The sequence below is a fragment of the Urocampus carinirostris genome, chromosome 2 (assembly GCF_059441175.1).
Source record: "Urocampus carinirostris isolate Australia breed hairy pipefish chromosome 2, RoL_Ucar_1.0, whole genome shotgun sequence".
Lineage (NCBI taxonomy): Eukaryota > Metazoa > Chordata > Actinopteri > Syngnathiformes > Syngnathidae > Urocampus > Urocampus carinirostris.
This window is the reverse complement of record NC_142350.1, coordinates 33,297,681-33,321,479: the sequence shown is the minus strand read 5'-3', so window position 1 is coordinate 33,321,479 and position 23,799 is coordinate 33,297,681. Positions and strand designations below refer to the sequence as shown.

The 23,799-nt window shown below is 37.7% G+C and overlaps 1 protein-coding gene and 1 long non-coding RNA gene across 4 annotated transcripts in view; both read right to left on the bottom strand.

The window, feature by feature from the left end:
* grik2 (glutamate receptor, ionotropic, kainate 2) overlaps window positions 1–19,376 on the bottom strand; it is a 282,326-nt gene extending 262,950 nt beyond the window's left edge. For 2 of the 3 annotated variants that reach the window (XM_088326235.1, XM_088326237.1), the window contains exons 1-2: window positions 19,327–19,376; window positions 17,432–17,794 (exon numbers count right to left, since the gene is read on the bottom strand). In XM_088326235.1, coding sequence (XP_088182361.1) covers window positions 17,432–17,525 — 94 coding nt within the window. In that variant the 5' untranslated portion in view covers window positions 17,526–17,794; window positions 19,327–19,376. Of the gene's footprint in view, window positions 1–17,431; window positions 17,804–19,326 lie in introns of those variants that run through there. The other variant, XM_088326236.1, reaches the window with a different exon arrangement.
* Window positions 8,277–10,696, bottom strand: LOC148371679 (uncharacterized). The gene is made up of 2 exons (XR_015849481.1): window positions 10,541–10,696; window positions 8,277–10,005 (listed from the first exon to the last, which is right to left on the bottom strand). It is a non-coding gene; the product is annotated as an uncharacterized LOC148371679 (long non-coding RNA).
* Window positions 19,377–23,799: the final 4,423 nt, after the last annotated feature.

Here is a 23,799-nt window from a genome sequence, read left to right as displayed (position 1 = left end):
TCTTTGGAATGTGGGAGGAAACCGGAGTGCCCGGAGGAAACCCACGCAAGCACGGGGAGAACATACAAACTCCGCACAGGATGTCCGGTAGCAGGATTTGAACCCACACAGGAGGTTCCCAAGACCTTAGAACTGTGCCGCACACGCGCTAACCACTCCCCAGCCTTGCTGCCCCTGGTGCAGATCTGTTAGTTTAAAATCACCCATTAAACGGACTCATTGGCTGCCATTCCTGGCTGTAAACATCAAGTATTTATTTTATGCTTGGTAGTCTACCCCCAGAAGTTAGTGTATAAATCCCCTTTACCTATCACCCAGAACAACACAAAAAACATGGGAAATTGATTTTGGCTTTAATTTTTATTCTACCTTGAACGTGTCTACTAAAAGCAGCACCATTAAACGAGATAAGGTCAACTCAAGTTCAGTCGACATGTACTGTATCTTACTGAAATGATAACCGCCACAATGCCTCTGCTTTCATACATTTCCTAGAACAATGTAAAGCGGGGAAACAAATAGTCAGAAAATCAGACAAAAGCAAGGATTTTAATTTTGTCTCTCAAACGCGTGCCGAATGAAGATGCACATTCTGGCCGGGCGCTATTGCAGCCTGAATGTGATTGGGGATTTGCAAGATTAAGATCGCAGACAATAACTCCCTTGCGAACGTGATAGCTCAGAGGTGCCGCTGCTCAAGACGATTGTCCTCTCCAGAATGCATCACATTAACCATCGTTGAGCTCAGGAGAAAATCCATTAAATCCATCCATCCTTGTTTGACACTATACTTTTGTTGCAATACATAACTTAATTGGCAAAGTTAATAATGTTTTAGCGCAGTGTTTTTTAGCTAAGGCAGATTTATTTCATTGAAAAATTCCCATGGGACACTACCAGCTAAAAATGTAAAAAAAAAAAGCTTAGATGAAAGTTATGTCATAGGTGTCGTCCTGCTACCCACCTGTTTCTGCAACCATGCATCACTAATTCACTTGTTTCCAAGCACAAGGCAATTAGCTATTTGCTTCTGATGTTGCCGCTTATGGTATGGAAGAGTACTGCATGATTACTCTGTTAGGTGCGAGACCACACAGGCACACAAGTTGGATAATTTCCCTCAGCACACCTGACAATCTTGCAGCACACCAGTGTGCCATGGCACAGTGGTTAAAAAACACTGCTTTAGCGTAACAATTTTTATATTACCCTAAAATAAGTAAAGATTTTTCCCAGACTATATACTGCACTTTTTACATAGGTTAGGCACTGATATTCTTGTGGCTGTTATAACCTAAAGGAGAAAACAAATTACACCTCAAAAATTAGGCAGAAAGCAAGTAGTATTTTTTGTATGGTTAAAATGAGCATTGCCTTTTTCCTTGACAAAATGACCTGCATTTATGATCTCCATTTATATAGCGCTTTTCAAGTCAATGACTTCCCAAAGCGCTTTACAATGTGCTCCACATTTCCCAATAGCGGCCTTGTATTGCAGCCATGTAAGACGCTAACCTGCTTATTGGGGGTATTAGGGGTCAGTGTCTTACCAAAGGACACTTCGACATGTAACACGGACGAGCCGGGATTCGAACTGGGATCCCTTGATCCCAAGACGAGCGCTCTACCTCCTACCTACTGCCGCCCCCAAAAACAAGCTTCTTTTACCTTTTATAAAAAACCCTTACAAAGAAAAATACATTTAATTTGATTCTTACTTGACCATGAAATAAGAACACAATCTGTTCACGAATATATGTATAACAACACATTACCAAATTGTGATGGGAGTGATCATCAATCCACAAACCCTAATTTCCAAAATTTACACATAAATATGTTTGAGCATGAGAAAATTTCTCAATAATGTTCTTGTTATTTTTAACTTACCTCTATATTATACTATACTTTAGTCAATCTCCCATCCAACAATGTTGTATATTCTAGGACTGTAAAAATCAGTCGACATTGTCGACAAAGATTGATAATAGAAAGAGCCGATAATGAGTTATCAAACCGTTGGATTTCAAGTCAAGTCACATTTATTTGTATAGCCCTCGATCACAAAATAACTCAAAAGACTGCACAGGTTACAATTACACAATCCCCATAAATGTCAAACTGTCGAGAAACGTTAGTTCTATTGTTGCGCATTTTGCAGTTCACCAATAATACTTTACATAAGGCAAATATTATTGATTTCATTTTCTGTTATACTGCTGCTCTTCTTAGTTTATAGGGATCAAACATTTTTATTTGGTTTTAATGCGTCTCCCTAAAAATTAACAAAGATTTATTTATAGATGTATTTCTCCAATGACCGAACACTGCATCTATTTGGTTTTAGGCTGCATTTTTATTTATTTTTTGTAAGAATCTGCAGTATGTTCAATTAAATATATATTTTTCATAGCATTCATTTTTTGTGTTTATTGTTATTTACCACATAATAAAACAACTTCATACTAAATTTTAGAATAGATTAATAATCCGATTATTTGACTAATTTGTTCAATTGTCAGTGTTTAGTCGACTATTAGTTCTTTAGTTGCTGCCCTAATGTATTCACAGTGCAGGTATAGCTTTATTTTGTCTTTCCAAAAGGACACAAATTTTTCCATTTCGTGTTACTTCACATGAGACTGTGATGTGCCGCAGCCTCCGCTGGCTGGAAATGCCACACTTCAACACCCAAACCCACAGGGGAAACCGTCTCCGCTGGCTCAGTCCAAAATATCATTTAAAATCAACAACCGCGCACTCGCGCACACTAGCGAGTGCTCTGAAAGCTGCACACTCGCATCTCCTTCCCATTCATTGCCCGACTGGAAAGCTTGTTTGCAGGCGGTGATAACAACTGGGCTTGTTGGCAGTACAATGTACAAATGATCACGCATTCATGTTGATATCTATTTTGGGAATCAGCCGACGGCTGAATATGTCATTTTCTCCTTGAAGAAAAAACAAGTAGGTCTAGCATTAGGAGTAGGCGATACTCTGAATCATCAGTCATTGATCCGACCCAAGTAAATACAGGGTGGTATCGATTGATACTGATCCAAAATTGATACTTTTTACTTGGAAATGTCATGATCATAATAGTTGAACCTCTGACCCCTTGAATTAGATTAAAATAACGATAACCACGACACGAAGATTTAAGCACTAAAAATATTGTAAAATATTTTTTGATTAATAACTACAATACAAACTTCAAAGGGACACGGTGTAATATTTGACCACTATGTTTCGCTGTATTGTGTAGTGCAACATAAAACAAGTGCTATCAAGTTAATCAAGAATACAAACTACAGAGACTCAGTGACTAAATCGCACCATTTTCTTCTAAGTTTTTTGCCTAGCTTTATACAAAGCTTTGGGTTCTTGGGGGTACTTGTAACAGCAAAATAACAGAAAAATACATCAGCTCCCTCTTGCTGAGGCTCATGATAATGTAAAATAAGCAAAAAATTCTCAACCTGCGAGTACTTAAAAAAATCTGCACTATTATGATTATTAATGAATCTTTGCTTATGCTTCAAATTAATGTTTTTTTAATGACTGAAAGATTTTTTTTTACCATTAGGTAAATAAAACAGAATGTGCTTTTATTTAAAAAAAAAAATACAAATATTTCTATTGCAACTTTTTCAGAAGAAAAGCCAAGAGAGTCAAACCCCAAAAAGCAGCAATATCCGAGAAATACAAATACCGTATAACAATATGAACAAGACGACTAAAATACCTACCATTTCACAATGTTTTGAAAATAAAGTCACATTAATTAGAATTAGCTTTGTTTTTATTGATAACAACGTAGTTAAGATTGTTTACCAGTTTAGACTTCGCATTCCAGGATAAAAACGTTAAAAAAAAGACGTGAAAGTGAAAAATAAGATCTAAAAATGTAAGAATAAAAAGGCAAAAATATTTACAAAGTAGAGCTTGGAGACTGGCCTGTTGGAAGTGTATCGTAATATCTGCACCGAGAATCAGCACTATGAAGAAATCGGTGGAGGAATGAAGTATCGATCCCTGGACAATAATATGGATCCGAAGCAAGTACTTGCTTAGTAACAATGTCGATATTCGGATCATCCCGCCCACCACTTTCTAGCATGCAGAATCGAAAAAGCAAAAAGCATTGTGAGGTTTAGCACTAACATTTTATCCTGATTGTAATTCTTTTAACGTGCATGTTTTGATCTTGGGGCTTTACTCACCTCCAGTCAAATGCATGAAAATAGGGTGGAAATTGAAACGGTGCCTGAGGGCTGTGAGCACAGGTGTTGGGGGAGTTGCTTGTTTACAGGACAAAAATGATGTGAAAGCTCAGTAATAATGTTGCTTTAATCAAATTAAAACGAACCTATCCATGAACAGTGAAGCAGTGTGTGACATTTACATGTGTGGGAGTGAGCGGCAAGCGCTTTGCTGCTGTTATGTTTTAGGACAGAGGTGGCAGTTAAATTTGTTATAGCAGTTACCTTTAACGGTTTAAGAAACTGTATTTTTCCCCCATCAGATGTTGGAGAAAAGTGTCGTATCCGCCTACCGATCAGTTCCCCACAAGCGCAAACAATCATTGGCAGCCCATTTACACATGAAACATGAATGAAAATAACCCGAACTAGCATTAATCGTCCTATTTTGAAAAAAAATCTTACAGAAGTCCCATATTTTCCTCAGTATAAAAGCACCCCCCCAAAAAATGATTTCGTCATATGTTTCATACATAAGGCACACCGAAATCTAATGCGCATGGAATTAAGACTACAGTAAGCTACAGTAACCCAGTGTGTTTAGTCGTGTATAACCTAAGGGCTATTTATACACTCTAGTCATGTAATAGTGCAAAGATTATTCAGTCAATAAGTATTGCTAATTAAAACCACATAAAAAAAATTTAAACAGGAATGTAACTTAGATCGTGGCAGTGAGAGCGTAAACATTTTACCACCAGACCAATAACTCTCGGTCTAATATGGATACGTACACAAAACAGCTTGCATAGACTGAAATATTGGAAGGCTGTTTTCTGTTTCTGTCTTTCGCAATTTATTGACGAACCGGTGAAGAAGTTGAGTGACTGTTTATCAGAAGGCACTATGCAAATTAAGGTTTCTGAGAGTGAGTAAAATTAGTGTGATGACGAGATATGTTCTTTGGCCTTTTTCTATATCATATGTACTACTGAAGGTAAAGTGTCAGCGCCCATACCGCCACAACTCAGGTTCGAAACCCGTTGCATACAATGTATTGCGATCTGGGCCAGTAATTAGAATCAATTAATGAATCAAGTATTCTGTAAAACCTTGTTTAGTAATGCTCCCTTATAAATACTGCATGCATTTCCAATCCTATCCAATGTATTTTGTAGTATATTAGGCGCACTTTTAAATGCCTGGTCAGTTATGGGTTTTAAGGTACGCCTTATAGTCCAGAAAATACAGTACTCAGTGTCAATGTCAAACTTTTACAAGACAACTGCAAAAAGACAAAGACAGAGCTTCTCTTTGAATACGTTTAAGTTCCGACTATGTCTAGTCTTGCACCGCGAGTCCAGAACAGTGGGTGCTTAGCCTGGGAGAGGTGTGGGTTTCATTAAGACTGTCCTGCTTCCTGGTGAGATTGTCTTCACCAAATTAACGTTTATAGTTAAAGGTATTACTGTTATGTCAAAGGTAAGACACAGGATAATCATTTAATGGCGACAATGTATTAAAAGACTAAAATCACAGAATATGTATTCTTTAAAGGACAATATCAATTATTGCAATTATTTTAATATTTTTACATTTAATTAAATTCAAATAAAAACTTTTAAAAGGTCCATAAAAAATAACTGCATGTATATGTTGAGTTTTTTCTTTTTAAAAGAAATAGAATGTAAAATATACAGGACATTTATGAGACAAGCTGTTTTTTACAATAAATATTTAATACCTCTCCACAACAAAGGGGTAAAACAGGGACATGTTTTCAAGAAGTGGTCTGCATTCTGTATCCGTGGTTTACTTTCTTTCTGATCAAAAGGTCAAAAGTGAGAACTCTGGCATATGGGTTCAGAGATTGTACTGGGGCAAAAAGCCTGATTTGAAAAGGCAGCAAATGAAAATCGCTTCTACTGTTGTGCTCATCTAGCCCAACCTTAGGTATCAGTATCTGACATGTGGGCGGTCAACTTACTTGAGAAATTGGCTTCATGATCTTCAACTCCACGTTTTTGTCCAACATTGTGGCCAATTCATCCACTCAATCAGTGTTTCTCAATCATTTTCGAGCCAAAGCATAGTTTTTTTCTTTAGAAAATTTCAAGGCACACCGTGCATCCAAAATTATCTATTAGTAATTTCTGACACTCGCGGGTTTTTTTCTGAACTGAAACAATCATGTTGACGGTAAAATGCTTTCCTTATCATTTGTTTCATGATGTTGCAGTCATTTAGGTTGGCTATATTTGTAACACGTTTTTCAAGTTCACAAGATCTTTCATCTTGTTTGCTTAGAAAAATAATGAAAATACTTATTTTTTATTAAGTAAAATAAGAAGTAAACGTAAACCATTCCCTCCATCTGATTCACTGAGAAATGAACTGTATCACCATACTTTCCAGACTATAAGGTGCAATTAAAAAACAAAAATATGGGAGAAATTGTCAGGTGTGTCTTAAAATGACGCACGTCATAGGCCAAAAAATACAGTAAATAAATTACAATAAAGATTTCATAATAATAGTTTATGTTCTGTAAAACATGTTTATATTATTTACTAATATTCCTTTTTATGCAACCTTAGCTATCGAAGTAATTTGTATTTAATATGCCTTATAGTCTTATATGCCTTATATATTTTGTGAGCCAGCACACTTGAAACAAAATGCATGTTCATTAAGAAACCAAAACAAAATCCATTATGTCTTGTCTTAACTGGACACTAACAACAGAGATTTGTCATTCAATTATAAAAGCAGACACTTTTTAGTTCGTTAACTGGAAGTCATTTTGAGTGACATGTCTGTCTTGACTTTCTTTCATCAGCGCACCTCATGAAAATTGATCTAGGATGGAAAACAACTGACACACAGCAAAGGCTGATGTTGGAAGCACAGACTACATCAATTCAAATTTAAAAATTTGTTTTTGGCTATTTCATTATTCAATAAAAGCTGAAAACTAGGGATGCTTAACTCATTCAATTCCAGCGTTTTTCTCAAATGGGAAGAGCTTGTACCAAACAGTTCATGCCATTTTGACTAATTTTTAAGGCCTACAGAAAATCTAGTTATGTAGCTGTATAGGGATAGGCAGGGTTGGGGAGTATTGGAATACATGTAACAAAAAAGGTAGTTGTATTCTGCTACAGTTACAGAAAAAAGGTGTAATCCAACTTCAGGTACATTTAGTTAGAATAAGGATTACTTTCTAGGAGGATTACAACTATAAGGGGGCGGGTGGTTCTGTCAAGGGTTGGAGCATGTGACCTCGGACATTTTTTTTTTTTTTTTCAAAAAAATAACGCGCAGTTGCACCCCGAACACTCTAGAGAGCAGTAGCGCTTTCATTTGCAGGATGTGCGCTCGTGACATTTTGTTTATATTAAGCGCTTGGAACTGAGTGTAAAGTGTTGATAAGAAGTGTAGCAGACCCTCAAGTTAAACTTTGAAAACAATATTTAACAGGGATGAGAAGAAAGGCAGTGATAAACAGAGGTAAAGATACCAACGAATATCCCCTAGGCCAATATAAGGTAAAGTATTGGTGTTTTACTGTGTCAAAAATTTTTGGCAGCGAAGAGCATGAAGCCAAATATTTTCAGCAGTCATTTAAAAACTTCACGCCCCAATCATGCTGAGCCAGGGGCTAGAGAGTTTTTTTTTCATTTTCTTAGGGGGGGAATGACAGAAAAGAATTGAGAAGCATTGATTAAGAGGAGCCGAGCTCTCCCTTAGAAATAAGGTGAGAAGCTCAGTCATAAGGGGAGGGACTCTACACAGAGTCCCTGCCCCTCCACATCGAGAGGAGCCAGTTGAGGTGGCTCTGGCATCTGATAAGGATGCCTCCTGGACTCCTCCCCCGGAAGGTGTTCCGGGCATGTCCCACCGGCAGGAGGCCCCGGGGACGATCTAAGATACAATGGAGAAACTATGTCTCTAGACTGGCCCGGGAAAGCCTCGGGATCCCGTCGGATGAGCTGGAAGAAGTGGCTGGGGATAGGGAAGTTTGGGCTTCTCTGTTAAGGCAACATGGCAAAAAATATTCAGATTTTCCCAATAATTAGCTCCCTTTTTATTTTTTAAAACATTTCATGGACTTATAGACACATCTCTGACATAAGTTCTTTCATGTTAAATACAAACTTGCTGAAGGAGCATTGAAAGCAACGATGACATCTTAACAGGTTTTAATCTAAATAATGAGAATTTGCAATTGTTTATAAATAAGTGCATTCGTAATCAGCAGGCCAGGGAGTAGACAAAAATCCAAGAACAAGATCAAGACAGGGCTGAAGTTGGCTGTTGAGCATCTGGACAATAATATCAACTATTATTGTAATGCTTAACAGATGGGACACTGAGATACAATAGTGATACCAGACTGCCACATTGGGCTCATTGGACATTGACCTTCACATCAGTGCCCACAGAGCAGCCGGACCATTCATTAGAAGCGGAACTTGATGTCATTCCAAATTTTAAAGCTGCTGTAAATCGAGCTAAGTGGAGTCCATCAAATATGAATCTGAATATAATGTGTGATGATATAAAGAGTTTTATTGGTTTGTTTTGTATGGGGTTATTTTTATACAAGCAACCTCCCAAATTGTGTTTAATTATCAACCAATGAGTTCAGAGTGGAAAAAGCACCAAAAAGCACTTAGCACTATTGTTGCCTCTAAGCTGCACTTATGCAAAATCACACAGTGGGTGCCTATACTGTATTTTCATGACTACAAGGCGCACTTTAAAGTATCTTCTTCAAAAGATGTCCCGTTTTCGCATATTGTGGACATAAAGTAGAGAACACCATGAGAACTTTTAGGGTAACTGTGAGCGTTGTATATTTATAAAAGAACTAATGTGTGTACAAGAATTAGTATCAGTATGCGCCAGTAAGTGTACAAGAAGAATATGAGAAAGTGTATTGTGCACGAGTATGAATTATTAGAATTCTACAGTATGTATCAGTAGCTATTATATCAGTAGCTGCATAGAAATGCATATTTGTGCATAAGATTAGAAGTGCATTCTTCTGTGTACATTTATTGTATGCATATAACAGATATGTAATATGACTTACACCATACCTCGCCCCTCAAAAGTCCTCCATTGCAAGCGTATTTCAAGCCTCGCCCACATTTGCTGATATGGGAGAAACTGATCTGATGTACAGGATTTTGTTTTTAGTGGCCTGTTAGATGTTCCTTCGTTCCAGTGTTGCAATGGCAAAGATACTTTTTTCGAGGTATCTTCCATATCAGCATGCTGTCTTCTATTAGCATGCGTTGCTTCCCACATTCATATCCACAGAAAACTTTTAATTATGCCGTTAGATCCCAAATATACAGTAGGTTACGTAACCGATGTCACCATCTTGAAAAGTCAAGCGATCCCAAGCACGCAGTCACACAATTTAAAGAATTTCTCAAAATGGTGTCTGGTGTCCGATAGACAGAACTGTCTGACAATGGTGCTGTTTGCCGATGGCATCTTACGACTGGCGCCTCATCTCCGTGGGGTGTCACATGTGATAAAACAAGTGAAGGAAATGAAATCAAGGTTTTTTTGCATTTGTGAGGCCCAACATAGGAACTTAAACCGCTGGACAACGGTGTGGAACAGCTGTTCAAAGAAAGACTGAGCAGCATGGGAGCAATGGATAACAGATGGAGACCACCGTTTTACTAAGAGTAGAAAGCAGCGCCGGATGGGTCAAGCCACAATTTGCGAGTGGATTGTAGATGCTTGGGCTGACGTGTCTGCTCGTAGTGTTGTTTTGCAAAAGCTGGCAGAAAGAAAGTGAATCTCAATTCAGAAACTGAGGATGAGGAGGTCGAATTGTTTGACTGAAAGATGATTACCAGTTTAAAAAATGTTTGTTTAAACTCAATTTTTGTGGTTGTATTTTTCTGTATTTTTAACCTACCCACACCATTTGGTAATGAAATAAACGTTATACTTTGTCAACAAGACTTAATTAAGCACAACACAATTATTTTTACTTTGCTCTCTACACACACTCATGTGTGTGTGGGTTATTATGTGGACATAGTAGAGGACACCATTATAGTAAAGGACATCATTTACATGTTAAAGGTTGAGTGCCATAGTGTTATATATAAAAATCCAGAGCCATATTATTAGGCGTGTGCGAAATACAATAATGGCACACATAACTAAGACTGCGCCTTATAGTACGCTGCACATTAAAGTGACACTGTGTAATATCTGACCACTGAATGTAACTGTATTTTGTAATGAAACCTCAAATGAGTGCTACAAGGAATAACGCAAACTACAGAGATTTAAAGTGACCAAACCTCACGATTCTTCTTCTCATGTCTTTGCCCACAAGGTTTTTGGTTGTTGGGAGAACTCTTAGCAGCAAGACGATGAACAATCATGTCAGCTCCATTGAAGTTAGCCTAATGTTATGTAAAACACGTGCAAATTTACCTACAAGCATTTAGTGAAATGCACACTCAAACACGCGTGTGCAAAATGAGTATGAGGTTCCTATGCGCCAAGGCAACTGAACGACTGATTGGGCACACTTGGTGCTCATTAGAACTTTAGTGTCTGGGTATTTAAGGACTGCTTTGACTGACTTTCGTTGTAGGACTGTTTGATGTCCATGCCCTTCTGCACTGCCCTCAAAAAAGCCCTCTGCGCCTCCTTGGTTTAGTTAGACTTTTTTATCTATTCCAGCCTTGCCTTTTTATGGACTGTGTTTTTTGTTACAAGTTTTTCTTTTCTCTTCCTCTTTGTAGCACTTTTTGTCACTTTCAAGAGTCTTATCAATGATTAGCTACCTGATTCATGTGTCCGTACTTGAATCCTTTTGACTCAAACCTAACAACAAGTTTAGTGCATAAACCATCCATCACCTATATTTATTTTCTATACCAGGGGTGTCAATGTCAAATGAGCATTGGGCCAAATTAAAAATTCAGCTTAGAACCGAGGGCCAGACAGACCAACTGTTCATTGAATGTTTTTATATAGCCCAGTAAATATTTTAAAAACTAAGAAAAATAGATTCCAATATGAGCAGATCAATAAAGCAATAGTTTATGATAACAAACATTGAATCAAGACATGTTTGTAAATTCCTTTAGCAACCTACAATCAAGTCATGTTTATTTGTATAGCCCTTGATCACAAAGAGTCTCAAAGGGCAGCACAGACCACAGATTTTTGCAAACCACAGATTATTATTCCACCATCCCCTGATCTGAATCCTACATGAGGGCAAGGAAAAACTCAAAAACCTCAACATGAGGAAAATGAAGAAACCTTGAGAAGGGACCGCAGTGAGTTTTAAGCCTAAATTTAAACAGTTCCACTGAGGTTGCAGATCGAATCTCAGGGTGAAGAGCATTTCACAGAACCGAATGGAGAACGTTCTCAAACATGTGGATCTCTTTTCGTCTCTTGAGATCACTAGTAGACCAGCACTTTCAGAGCGAAGGCTCCAGACCAGATTTTGAAAATTATAGTTTTATATGTACGCACTCTAAAAAGAAGCTAGCCGATCATATTGAAGGACAGGTGCGCATTGACATAACTCCTGTGCGTGAGCAAGTGTGCATCACTGTTGAATTGTGGGAAATGTAGTATTTGTGCGTGTAAAAGGTGCCCTGAGATCAACTCGGTGGCTGTAGAAAATGTTCTTGTGGGCCAGATGTAGCCCGCAGTCCTTGACTTTGACATATGTGTTCTATACCAACCTTTGGTGTCAAAGGATCATAAAATATACAGAGCGACATAAGAAGCAAACACAAATAACCACACAGAGCCCCAACACCATAAAGTTGTCAACCAATTACGTTAGTGCAGTACCAGACTGTCAACATTGAAATCAAATTCCAATAAAAAAATTATGTATGAGTTTATGTATCAGAAAGCTATTTTGCACATGGAATATTATAGCTCAACTTGACATTAAACTTGGATTCTCGCAACAGGATTCCACCAGACTCGGAAATATAATCAACACATATTCATTTTAAAGTAATAATATGCATGAAAAATGTCAGTGGCGCAAAAGTCACTTTGAGTCTAGCGCAGCAGGTGTCTGATAAAGCTTCGTCTCAACGAAATTGTTCTCTTTTCCGACAATTCGCTTTTCGATTATTTGTGTTTTTCAAGGTCCAGGATTAATTCAAACCAACAGAAGCTGACATTCTAATTACGCTCACGATGAATTTATTGGCTAGATGACGGCATTAATGGTTTTCTTCTCAAGGTCACTTCTAAAAGAGAAGCTGTTTAAGTTTGAAAGGAAGGACGCCGGAGGAGCTCTAGCAGCAGGGTTTCAACTCGGCTCGGTGTTTGGGCTGGAAAGCAGCTTTGTCGAGTTTGAGTAAATGTCATCGTACGTCCGTGGGGTTTGATGATGTCATTGGGGAATGTCATATCACCAGCAATCTATACACATTTTAAGGAACAAGAATACATCTTAAATTTGAATTATATCTAAATCCACAACGTAGAGGTGAAAGGACAAATCAACTATTTGGCAACATTTCCCATTTTAAGGTGAGGTGTGCTTAAAAAGTAGAACATTTTTTTCTATTAAGTATGGTTTAATTATCCCCACCTGAGTTCAAATAGCCTTTGCAGTTTTTCCCACTGCTCTTATTAACTTTTACCTTACTTTTAGCAAGGTCTTTCCAGGACATGCAACACATTAGGTAAAAGGGAAGGGCGGGAGGTCAATCAGGTTGAAAACTGACTTCATGCCTGCTTGAGTTTTAGCTGAAAAATTGGGAAAATAAAGAAAAGGGCTGTTAAAATACAATACAAATGCCAACCCAATGCCCCCCAAAAATAAAAAAGAGGAGTTTATTCGAGTGTGTCAAAGAAATGAATCATGACTTTAGAGATTGCAGCAGAGAGTAACAAAGATTAAAATTCTGGGCAGCACCTTAAACGAGGCAAATAAACATTTGTATACAATTTTAAATGTTATTCAGTAGTAAAAACCAAAATCCTATGAATTTGTGGCATGAAATTGTTTAAATTCACATCATTGCAAACAATTTGAATAAGGTTTTTAAAAAACAAAAACTAGGAATAAGAAAATGTATCATATTTGCTGATTTGGGATTACTTAATATTGGTAATCCAGTCTGCAGTATTGTTATTGTATTTGAGGTTAGAATGTTATGTGCCCTAAATATTTACATTTTATATATTTGTTTGCAGGTCATGGCGGCTTTACTGCTTCCAGATCATTCATGCGATATGGCCTTACGAACCTCTGGTTTTTAGAAAATAGGAATGAAGATACTGTATTTCAAAATTGTATAGTATATGATAATGGCCTTCTGGTACATCAGTACGACCATCATTATATACTAGGTTTGTAACTAGTTAAGGCCTATTATCCTATGCCAACGGTAAAATTATGGAACTTAGAATATAAATAATGTCAACATCAAAACGCTAATACAAACATGAATACTACAGTTACCACAGTTAATTATGAATAGTAATCAATGTTGTCGTTTAGAATACTATGTAAGACAGATTCTTAAGTGATTAATCAACTCTTGAAAGATTCATCGACAGAGTGAATGATTAATTGACTATTTTAAAAGTAATTCATCCAACCCTTCCAAAATGATGTCATATTCGCCAGAGCGTAATTTTGGGATGGACAGAGTCAAGTCATGTTTTTTGTATAGCCCTTAATCACCAGACATCTCAAAGGGCTGCACAGACCACATACTATTACAGGCGACGGACTATCATTACACCATCCCCTGATCTAAAACATATATGAGGGATAAGAAAAAAAATCAAAACTTCAGCATGAGAAAAATTTGTAAAACCTTGGGAAGCTACTGCACAATCCCCCTTCCAGGATGACCAGGCTGCAATGAATGTTGCAATGGCATCAACAAACAATACACAATCATCGTCAACAGGAAACATAGTTCATACAAACGTGAATAACTGGGACGAACAAGCTTACTCTCAAGCATAAAACAAAAAATAAAAAAATAAAAACACATTCAGTAGTGTTACTTTTGGATGAAGTTAGCAGTAGATGTATGTATTATTGTTTCAGTTTTGAAATAAACATATTTTGAAATAATAATTTATAAAAAAGAATGTTATTCATTGATAATTGACAGAAACCATTTTAATCGAAAAAAAAGAATAGCGAGGAGACGTGTCCCCACTAATATCAAGGTATCATTATTTTGTCCCCACCATTGCCAAGAACAAACCTATATTATCGATGCAACAAATGATTTATTAGGGGCACCTGCCAATCATAGGCATGCTGTAATCACGTTCGCGTTTTTCTCTTTTCACTGCATCTTAAGATGAATGTAATGCAGCCGGTAGGAATTTGCTTCAAGTGCCATTAATAGAAATGGTTTTACTGACTTAAACTGATCAAAAACACATGTACAGAAACCTGCACAGAAATTCTCACACCCTCATCCAACCATATCCATGTTGGCACAGAGGAGGCCTCCATTTTTAATATCAGACCAACGAGAAAAATCCATAATTTTGTCAAGATTGACCATTCAAAGTTTTAAAGAATTAAATAACTCAAAAAGACGGCACGGCGGCTGGGCGGTTGGCGCACGGCCCCAGGATTTAATTCCAACCTCCCAATGTGGAGTTTGCATGTTCTCCCCGTGCTTGTGTGGGTTTCCTCCGGGCACTCCGGTTTGCTCCCACATTCCAAAAAACATGCATGTCAGGTTACTTGGGACGTCTGCCTCTGCTACCGGCTGGCAACCAGTTTAGGGTGTCCCCTGCCCACTGCCCAAATATGGATGGGTTGGGCTTGAGCATCCCCCGCAACCTTAGTGAGGATAAGCGGCATGGAAAATCAATGGATGGAAAAAATCAAAAGAAAGTTCTGTAGTTTAAAATGTACACAGACAAGTTTTCATGATTTGAGTGAAGGTGAAACCTGCAATCAACAGGTTACACTCTTCCCAGTCTCGCTGTTCCTTTAAACCTAAAGTGTATTTAAAACACAAATGATCATGTGTTCTCAGCAAAATATGTGTGTTGAATAATAAAGATATCTTGATGAAGTTCTGTGATCTAACCACAGTAACCCCTTGCTGTAATGAAGTTTACTTATCGTGGTCTTGCTTCTTTGTGGATTTTAATTATGCTTTGTGTTCTGCATTCGTATTGGCTTAAAAGTTGCCACACCACATTACTGCCTTTGGGTCAATGATGTTGCGGAATGAGTTAGAGTTGTCCATGTACCTAAAAAAGCTTGACGGACTTACGTTATACATGCGAAAGTATTTTTCAATTTTAAGTTTCTTTTAAGACTTCATGTCAACCAAATGCTTTTGACTCACAAAAGTAATAGGCGGCCGGGGCCAAAAGACCGAGAAAGATGCTTTCTATCGCCAACAACCTGGACTTCTCAACCCGATAAAACTTGCTCTGGAAAACCGTTTTTTCTGTTTTGGAGTAAACATGATTGACACCAACGAAAAATAATCGTTTTTTTGCTGTCTCACAACAGTACATTTCGAATGGTAATCAATATTGTCATGTTCGTGCTCCCTTGTGGTTCCCTGCAGCTTTTCAAAAGTGTTTGATAGTGGAAAAATATATGGTTTATCAATGTTGGTGCGCTCTAGTGGCTCTCTGGCGCTTTATCAGAAATAATAATGGGAAAATATATGGTTCCTGTAAGACAAACAAAAAAACATTCAAAACAAATTTCCATTAATATTGATTGTGTGTTTCCTTCCTTAAAAAATGTAAGACGTTTAATTATTTACAATCCCTGACATATTTTGCTTTTGTTTTCATTCCAATATGGCTCTTACAACATTCTGGGTTCCCGACCCCAGCCAAAAGAAAGGTAAATGCAGTTTTCCACAATGTCCACATGGTGGCGACAAAGTAAAAATATAGTGTCCTGAAATAATTTATTCCCCTTAAGTACAATACATGCAGCAATATTTTTAATAATAATAATTTGGCAGTACAGATGTTATTTGGAAAAGAAAAAAAACATTTTATTTAGTAAAGTACTTTTATCTGATAAAGGTGCTGTATGGAATTTGGTACTTTCTTACTTTCTGACACCATTTTCTGGCTTGTGCATTAATTGCAGCCTGTGTCAAGCTTCTTATGTTCCGTGTGCAAGTACGTGCATTTTTTAAACGAGTTCTAATTAATTTGTTTTTCATATTTGGGCTGATTTAAGATGGCGTTTGAAATATACTTGAAGAATGACACTTATTACTTTCACCATTTTCATACTACACTTACGAATGGAAACAGAAAAAGCCCACAGGGACCAGCATAACGTCACTCTCAAGTCCCCAAACCTCCATGCCTCGAACCTAATGTGTTCCACCCCAAACAGCTCTGATAAAAGCAAGATAAAAGCCAATAGGCACAGTGGAAAATGAAGCATAAAGGCTTTTGTAACTCAGTTTGGTATTGTTAACACATACTTAACAGAGAAAATATTTAACTTAACACTTGTTAGGAACAGCTCAGACGATGCACCCCTCCTTTGAAGAAATGTTTGAGCCTGTAAATTGGGTTTGTTTTCTTGTTTCAGAGTATAATGGAGTATAAAATAAAAAGTTTCCGCTCCATGAGTTTTGACGACCGCAGGAGCTTTTTGGAACACAACCCCGCTAAAAATGAGGGATTAACTGTATATCAATTTTTCTTACTTTGACATCGTTCTAGCACAGATCTATAATGCGGTGCCCATGGGTATCACGGTGCCCCCGAAAGGACAGTTTTGGTGCCCGAGGAGCTGTTTCGAAAATTGCTTGTTCGGATTTTCTAGAAAAATGATCATTCTAGTCTGACTAGAATCTATTGGTTTAACCCTGCTTCCACTAATTACCCTTGTAATAACATGGTTACAACATAGTAATAATATGATGTTGTTACTTTAAAATCCCATATCAAACTGGCTGCCTGTTTCGCTAATTAGTAACAAAATGCAGCTCTCAGCTTGAAAGGGGTTGGAGAGCTCTGCTCTAGCGTATTTACCAAGCCAAAATAAAACAGTCAATACCTTGGAAGACTCAGTGGGATAACTCTGTCCCTCTCTTGAGAACGAAAGTAAACACACAGCAAGTGGGGAAAGTGGTCACACGAGGGGTGGGGAGTTTTGCAGCCGCTGGCACCAGACAACATCGAAACTTTTCAGCTGTGAGAGTGAATATTAAACGGCTCACCGAATCTCAAGACATGCGGCATCCCGAGAGAATATCCCACACATTGTAACAGCAGCAGAAGCAGCCAGCACCTCCACATCAACTGGATCTTCATGTTGCTCGTGCGCCGCACACTCTTCTTATTCCCTGAATCGCTATATTTCCCAAATGTATATTTTTCTCAGTTTTACTCCAACAGCTTGAGCTTCCTTACATCCATAAGGCAAAAAAGAAGCAAAAAAAAAAATCACTGCGTGCCCGGCTTACTGCACCAAGAGAATAGAATAGTCCTTGGTCGAGGAAGGAGATGATGGTGGGTATGAAGATGATGATGGACCTGAAGGAGCAGCCATGCTACCCTGGGCGCAGTTTGAATGATTCCATCTGGGGGGAGACACACACAAGCAGTTTTTAGGAAAAGAAAAGAGACTTGGAGCGAGTCGAGCTGGCGCTGCACTGCCGCACAGCATTTCAAGTGAACCCAGCGCGCATGTGGAGGGAGGAAAAAGAGAAAGAATCGGGGATGTTCCAGCTGACCGCTCCAGCTCACCTCTAATGTTTGTTTTCTCTTAAGTTGTTCACCGAGTGAAGAATTTCAAATCTGTTTGAACGTTGCTCAAGCATAATGTGTTTATTTTTGCGCTTTTTACTCTACGTGGTGCCGCGGGAATTTGGGGGAAACGAATACAAACACTGTTGCAGCTGAACGAATTTGAATAAAAACTGTTAATTGAACTGAAAAATGACAACACCGACCTTCAAGGTTGCTGTGAACGCAACGCGTGCATTTTGCTAAAATCGCGCTTTGTGCAATTTAGAAACTTCTCGTGTACTACGGAAGCCTCGACGGCTCGAATTAATTTAGTTTTACCCATTTAAAGTTAAATACAAGTAAATTGAGGATTTTTTACTGGGTTTTTACATAGTGGCAGGTTGATTTAGTACAAAGACAACAAGAGGGTTCGAATTCAAAGTAATTTGTATGCTTAAGTGGTCTTGTATTTGGTTCTGATATAAATCAACATATGCAAGTTGGCATCAATTTTAAGAACAGATTTAGAAAAAAAAATTCCTGTAGGATGCATTTACTAAAGAAAAGTACGTTGCACAATGCACTCATTGAAGTGTATACATGATTTTCACATTACAATTTTGTTTTCCCTGTAAAGGTAGTCAAATAGAATAGAATAAAATAGAATAATCGTATTTATTGTTGATATCATCGTGGTGAAACAGTGTATGCAATGGGAATAGTCATGGCACTCCAAGATAAACACATAATTAAGACTTTAAAAATAAGACAAACCGCCATCAGAAAATAGGCAACAAATATTTACAAGAGATATGCCCCAAGTTATAATAATAGTCCAATGAAAGAACAGGGCATCATAACAACAGTTCAATGAAAAGTAGTGCAATAACATTTAACAGCAACCAAATTTCTCAGGTAAATAACGAGATGTGTAGTTCATAGTTTTGCAGTTTATTTAGCTAAAGTGTGCATTTTAAAGGTCTAATCAAGCTGAGTTCTGTAATTTTTAAGAAGTGCATGTAAACCTAACTGAATTAAATCATTTATTCACCCCCGTTTTATTATCTTTGAAGCTTCAACATATTTAAAGAAGGGTGTATTCAAGTAAGGTCCAGTCAAATAACTGAAGGTCATGATTTGTCTTTTCAGGATGTTATTTAGTGGCACACCTCAAAATATCCATGTCCCTTTGCCGATTACAGCGTACACACATGTATCCAAGAGTCTGAGCTTTTTTTAAGCTTTTTTTTTTTTAGATTCTACCACGTTTTCATTTCTTGTCTAAAAAAGGTAAGGGTGTTTCTAAAAATGTTTGACTCCAGAGAAAAAGAAAATTACGCAGCAAACATCAGAAACCATATTAGTAATTTGCAATTTGACTTACCTTGGACAGCAAGGAGCGTGGTTGAGTCACCGGAGAAGTTGCTTTGTTTCTCGACAGGAGACCAGAGCGTTTTCAGCACCAGTCTCCTCCGGAAAGCGGCGTTCATTTGGCCGTGGGGAAGATGCGCCCCCTGTCGGATAGTCGGGTTTACAGCACTTCACTAGACTGCCGCACACCCCCGGCTGTCGCTTCTGTCTGATGGGTTCCTGATACAGTATTATACGATATAGAAAAAGGATCTCATATTCAATTGACTTGAGGCCGCTGAAGCTTAGGCTAAATCATGTTTCCCACATAACAGTTCTGATCAAAGCATTCCACTGTTCTCAAATATTGTTTTTTTCATACCCTACACAACATAAGAGTTTAAAAGCATTAAGGAATTCATTAAACCATAATCTGCTAGATCTGCACTTAAAGCATGAGTCGCCAACCTTTTTGAAGCTGAGAGATGCTTTTTGTTACTAAATAGCGCTTCAAGCTTGAGACACGTTTCTACTATAACAAGTTTTCATGTCATTACTATGCTGCTACCATGATATTACCAGGTTTATTATTTGTAGTCAGGTTAAATAGACTCAACCATTTAAAAAATATTTTTACTATTAAATTACCGGTATCAGAACATGTCTGCAGGCAACTCAGCTCTCCTTAGGGGGGCTAGCCCTAAATCAAAGGGACAGTGTGTATTATTCAGTGCCTACTAGTGGTAAAAATGTGATTCATCACAACAAAAGAATATCTATTGAAATACTTAGAAAAAGTGCATCCATCCATTATCTGCTTTGCTTATCCTCAGTCGGGTCGTGGAGGTGCTGGAGCCCATCCCAGCTATCTTCGGGCAATAGTCAGGGGACACCCTGATCTGGTTGCCAGCCAGTTGCAGGGCACACTGAGACAGACAACTCACTCACTCATTCATACCTAGGGACAATTTGGAAAGGCCAATTGACCTGACAAGCATGTTTTTGGAATGTGGGAGGAAAGCGGAGTGCCCGGAGGGAACCCATGCAAGCACGGGGAGCATATGCAAACTCCCCACAGGAAGGTTTGATCCCTTGACCTCAGAACTGTGCCGCACACTCGCTAACCACTGCGCTGCCATGATGCCCTAGAAAAAGTACAGGAACTTTCATATAAATGTGCACTTTTAAAAATACTTGTAGGTCAACAAATTAACTTAGCATAACACAAAGCTCACCTAGAAGAACATTACATAATTGTCTGCCATCTTACTGTTACGGGTACGCAAAAAAAAAACTAAAACCCGTCAGAAGGTTAGGCAAAAAAGTAGCAGAAAAATTATGCTTTTTGGTCATTTAGAGCCTTTATAGTTTGTATTTTTTTCCTTGTAATTTTATGTAATGTGTTAGCACTCAGTGGTCAAATATTACACACTGTATTTTCAATTACATTTATTATGATAATTATAGCATTATATTTATAATTCTTTTTTTAAATAGTTTCCATGGTCACTTTGAGTCTCCATAGTTTGTATTCTTACATGGGATTTTAGCACTCGTTTTGAGGACAGAATGCATGTACATCTAGTGGTCAAATAATGCACGCCGTCCCTTTACCATTCATATTATGGCGGGGGCCTCAAACTATCATCCTGAGAGCCGCAATTGGCCACCGGGCCGTAAGTTTGAAGGCCCTGATATAAGGTATTTTTTTCAGCTTTTGCCACCAAATTAATTTTTTGTTGATTGCCAACACGGTTCATCAAAAGGAAAAAGGAAAAAAAAATGTTTTGGTCCTTGTATGCATTTAAATGACAATAATGGAATGCTGACTTTTATTGATTGTTTTAAATTTACAAAACCCTCATTAACTACCAATAAGATCAGTTTTAGGAAAAGTAATGTGTAATATCTTGTGAAACAAAGTCAATATACATTTTAAAGTAGGTTATCGTGTTATTTTATATTGTTATGAACTGTTTTTCCTAAAATGTTGGAGTTTTGTCTGGGATTTGTCTGAGATTATTTAATACAATCGTATCATGGAAATCTAATTTGTATCATACTTTTGGAACTTTTTGGAAAAAACATTAGCGTTAGAATTGTATTGGAATTAGAATTGTTGTAACACTCATTGACAACAATGTAGGGAACATTGTTTACAACCAATATTGGACATGGATCTCCAGAAAAAACACGTAATAAAGACTTAAAAGGGGAAAAATACGATTTTAAAAAATGTTAGGATAAATAGGCAAACTATTTACAAGGTAGGTTCGAGACTGGGTGGAAACATATGTTGGCTTTGAGAGGGATGGGCACCACCAGGCTCTATTTGCGCAAGACACCCCACAGAAAATGGTGTCCTTATGACCCTAGTGGTTAAGGGATACAACCAACCAAGCAACCATTGCTTGAAGACTGGCCTAAGTTGTAAATTTATCAGAACAATTCTTCAACGAAAAATAGAGCAATAACATTTAGCAGCAACAAAATCCAGAATAAGATGATAAGTAAGATTTTAATAACCATTTTTATACATAGGCAATATATACATTTTTCACAGTTATGTGTGCTTGTTTAGGGTGGTGATGGCCCTGGGGAAGAATTGGCCTCTGAGCCTGTTAGTCCTTGTTTTACGGGACCTGGTAGCGCATTCGCCTAACACGCAAAAGGTCCCCATTTCGAGACCAAGTGGAAACATTTGATAGCCTACATGGGAATGGGCACCATCAGGCTCTACTTGCCCAAGACACACTGCAGGAAATGGTGCCCTTACGATCTACGATCCTAGTGGTTAAGGGATATACACCCTACACGAGGGCAGCAGTTCAAAGAGGTACTGGCAAGAGTGAGAAGTTTTTCTGGTAATGAAAATGTTTACAAATTTAATAGTAATAACCAACTACTGGAGGCAGTTCCTCCAAGTAGATATATAATGACGGGTAGATATGTTTCAGTACTTTTTATTCAGCTCGATAGTGATACTCAACTATCATGTAACAACACTGGTAGCAGGTACAATTACCAACATTATATAAAATTAGCTTCCCTCAGCAAAAAAATATATATAGTATTTTTTAGAGCATTCGTTTTCTTACAATAATGCAATACACTAATGCCAATTTGTTACTTCTCTGATTTCACACTCTCGATAGTTAAACTTGGTATTGGAACTGGCCCATCCCAGAGTATTATTTGCAAATTATGCTATTGTAGGCTTCTCGAGCGCAAATTGGCCCAAATAATCAGCCCCTTTTTTATCCCTCCAATGGCACTGCTGGGGATTAGGTTTTCTTTTTTGTTTGTGCATGTTGTTTGCTCGAGACTAGTTGTTATATAAATCAGGAAGAACATGTGTTTGCCCTGGTAATTAATCCAAAGTTAATTAGTACAAATGTTTCTTGTTAAAGCTGCATTGGTCATTCTTAACATGTTTTATTCATGCTTCTCAGTGAGACTTCCACAAAACCAAATTTTCATCTGACACTGACTGAAATCATAAATGAGAACTCTCTTTTCTCATAATGATGTCTTATACATGTTAAATTACAATGATTTCCATAAAAAATAAACGATATGCGTATGTAACTGCTATTGTTTATATGGCACTTGCTAGATTGTATTTTTGCATTTAATGAATAGGAAACATGATTTACATGTGTTGCTCTTCAGGCCTTTAAAGGAACACTGTGTAATATGATGTACATGTACATCTTAGTTGTTTAAAAAACAATATTGATTTGAATAAGCAAAAATACATATCTATCATAAAAATATGCAGTTTTTAAAAATATTCCTAGGTCAAAGATGTATATTTATTTCACGTCACATGATGATAGTATTGTCCGTCGTCTTGCTAACAAGGGTCTTGAAAAAAAAAACTTGTGAAATGTTGGGCAAAAAATGAAAAAGATAATTGTGTATTTTGGTCACTTTGAGTCTTCGTAGTTTTTATTCTTCCTCAGTCAATTTTTAAGGGCAACAGAAAAACTTGACTGGCGAGAACAGGGTTTGTGACCAAAACTGATGAGGAAGACTTCTTGAGAGGGAGGCTTGTGATGGAAACCAAAGAGAAGGTCTTAGGGTAAAGGAAAATCTTGAAAGGGAGATTTGGACCTGCCTTTAAGAAAGCTGACTTGAGTGCACGATCATGGGACAAACTTAGAACTGTAGAAGGTTGTTGGAGTGGCAGGTCTTGGAGTGGAGGAACTTGGAACAAGGGGTGAATTGATCAAAATGGTCTTGGGTCGTTATTGCGGGATAAAAACTTCAGGAATCAAAAACGTATCAGCCACGTGAGGTGGGAGCCCACGGTAGTATTAGTAGAGGTGGCTAATTGTTTAATTGAAAACACCTGGGGATAGGAAGAGAGATTGGGACAGGAAAATGGGATAATGCTGTCCTCTTTTGAAAAAAGGGTACTGCAAGCATCAAACAATGACATAAAACAAAATAAAGTTTATTATGAAAATAAATTATCCAATCAGTGATAACTGAATCTATAATT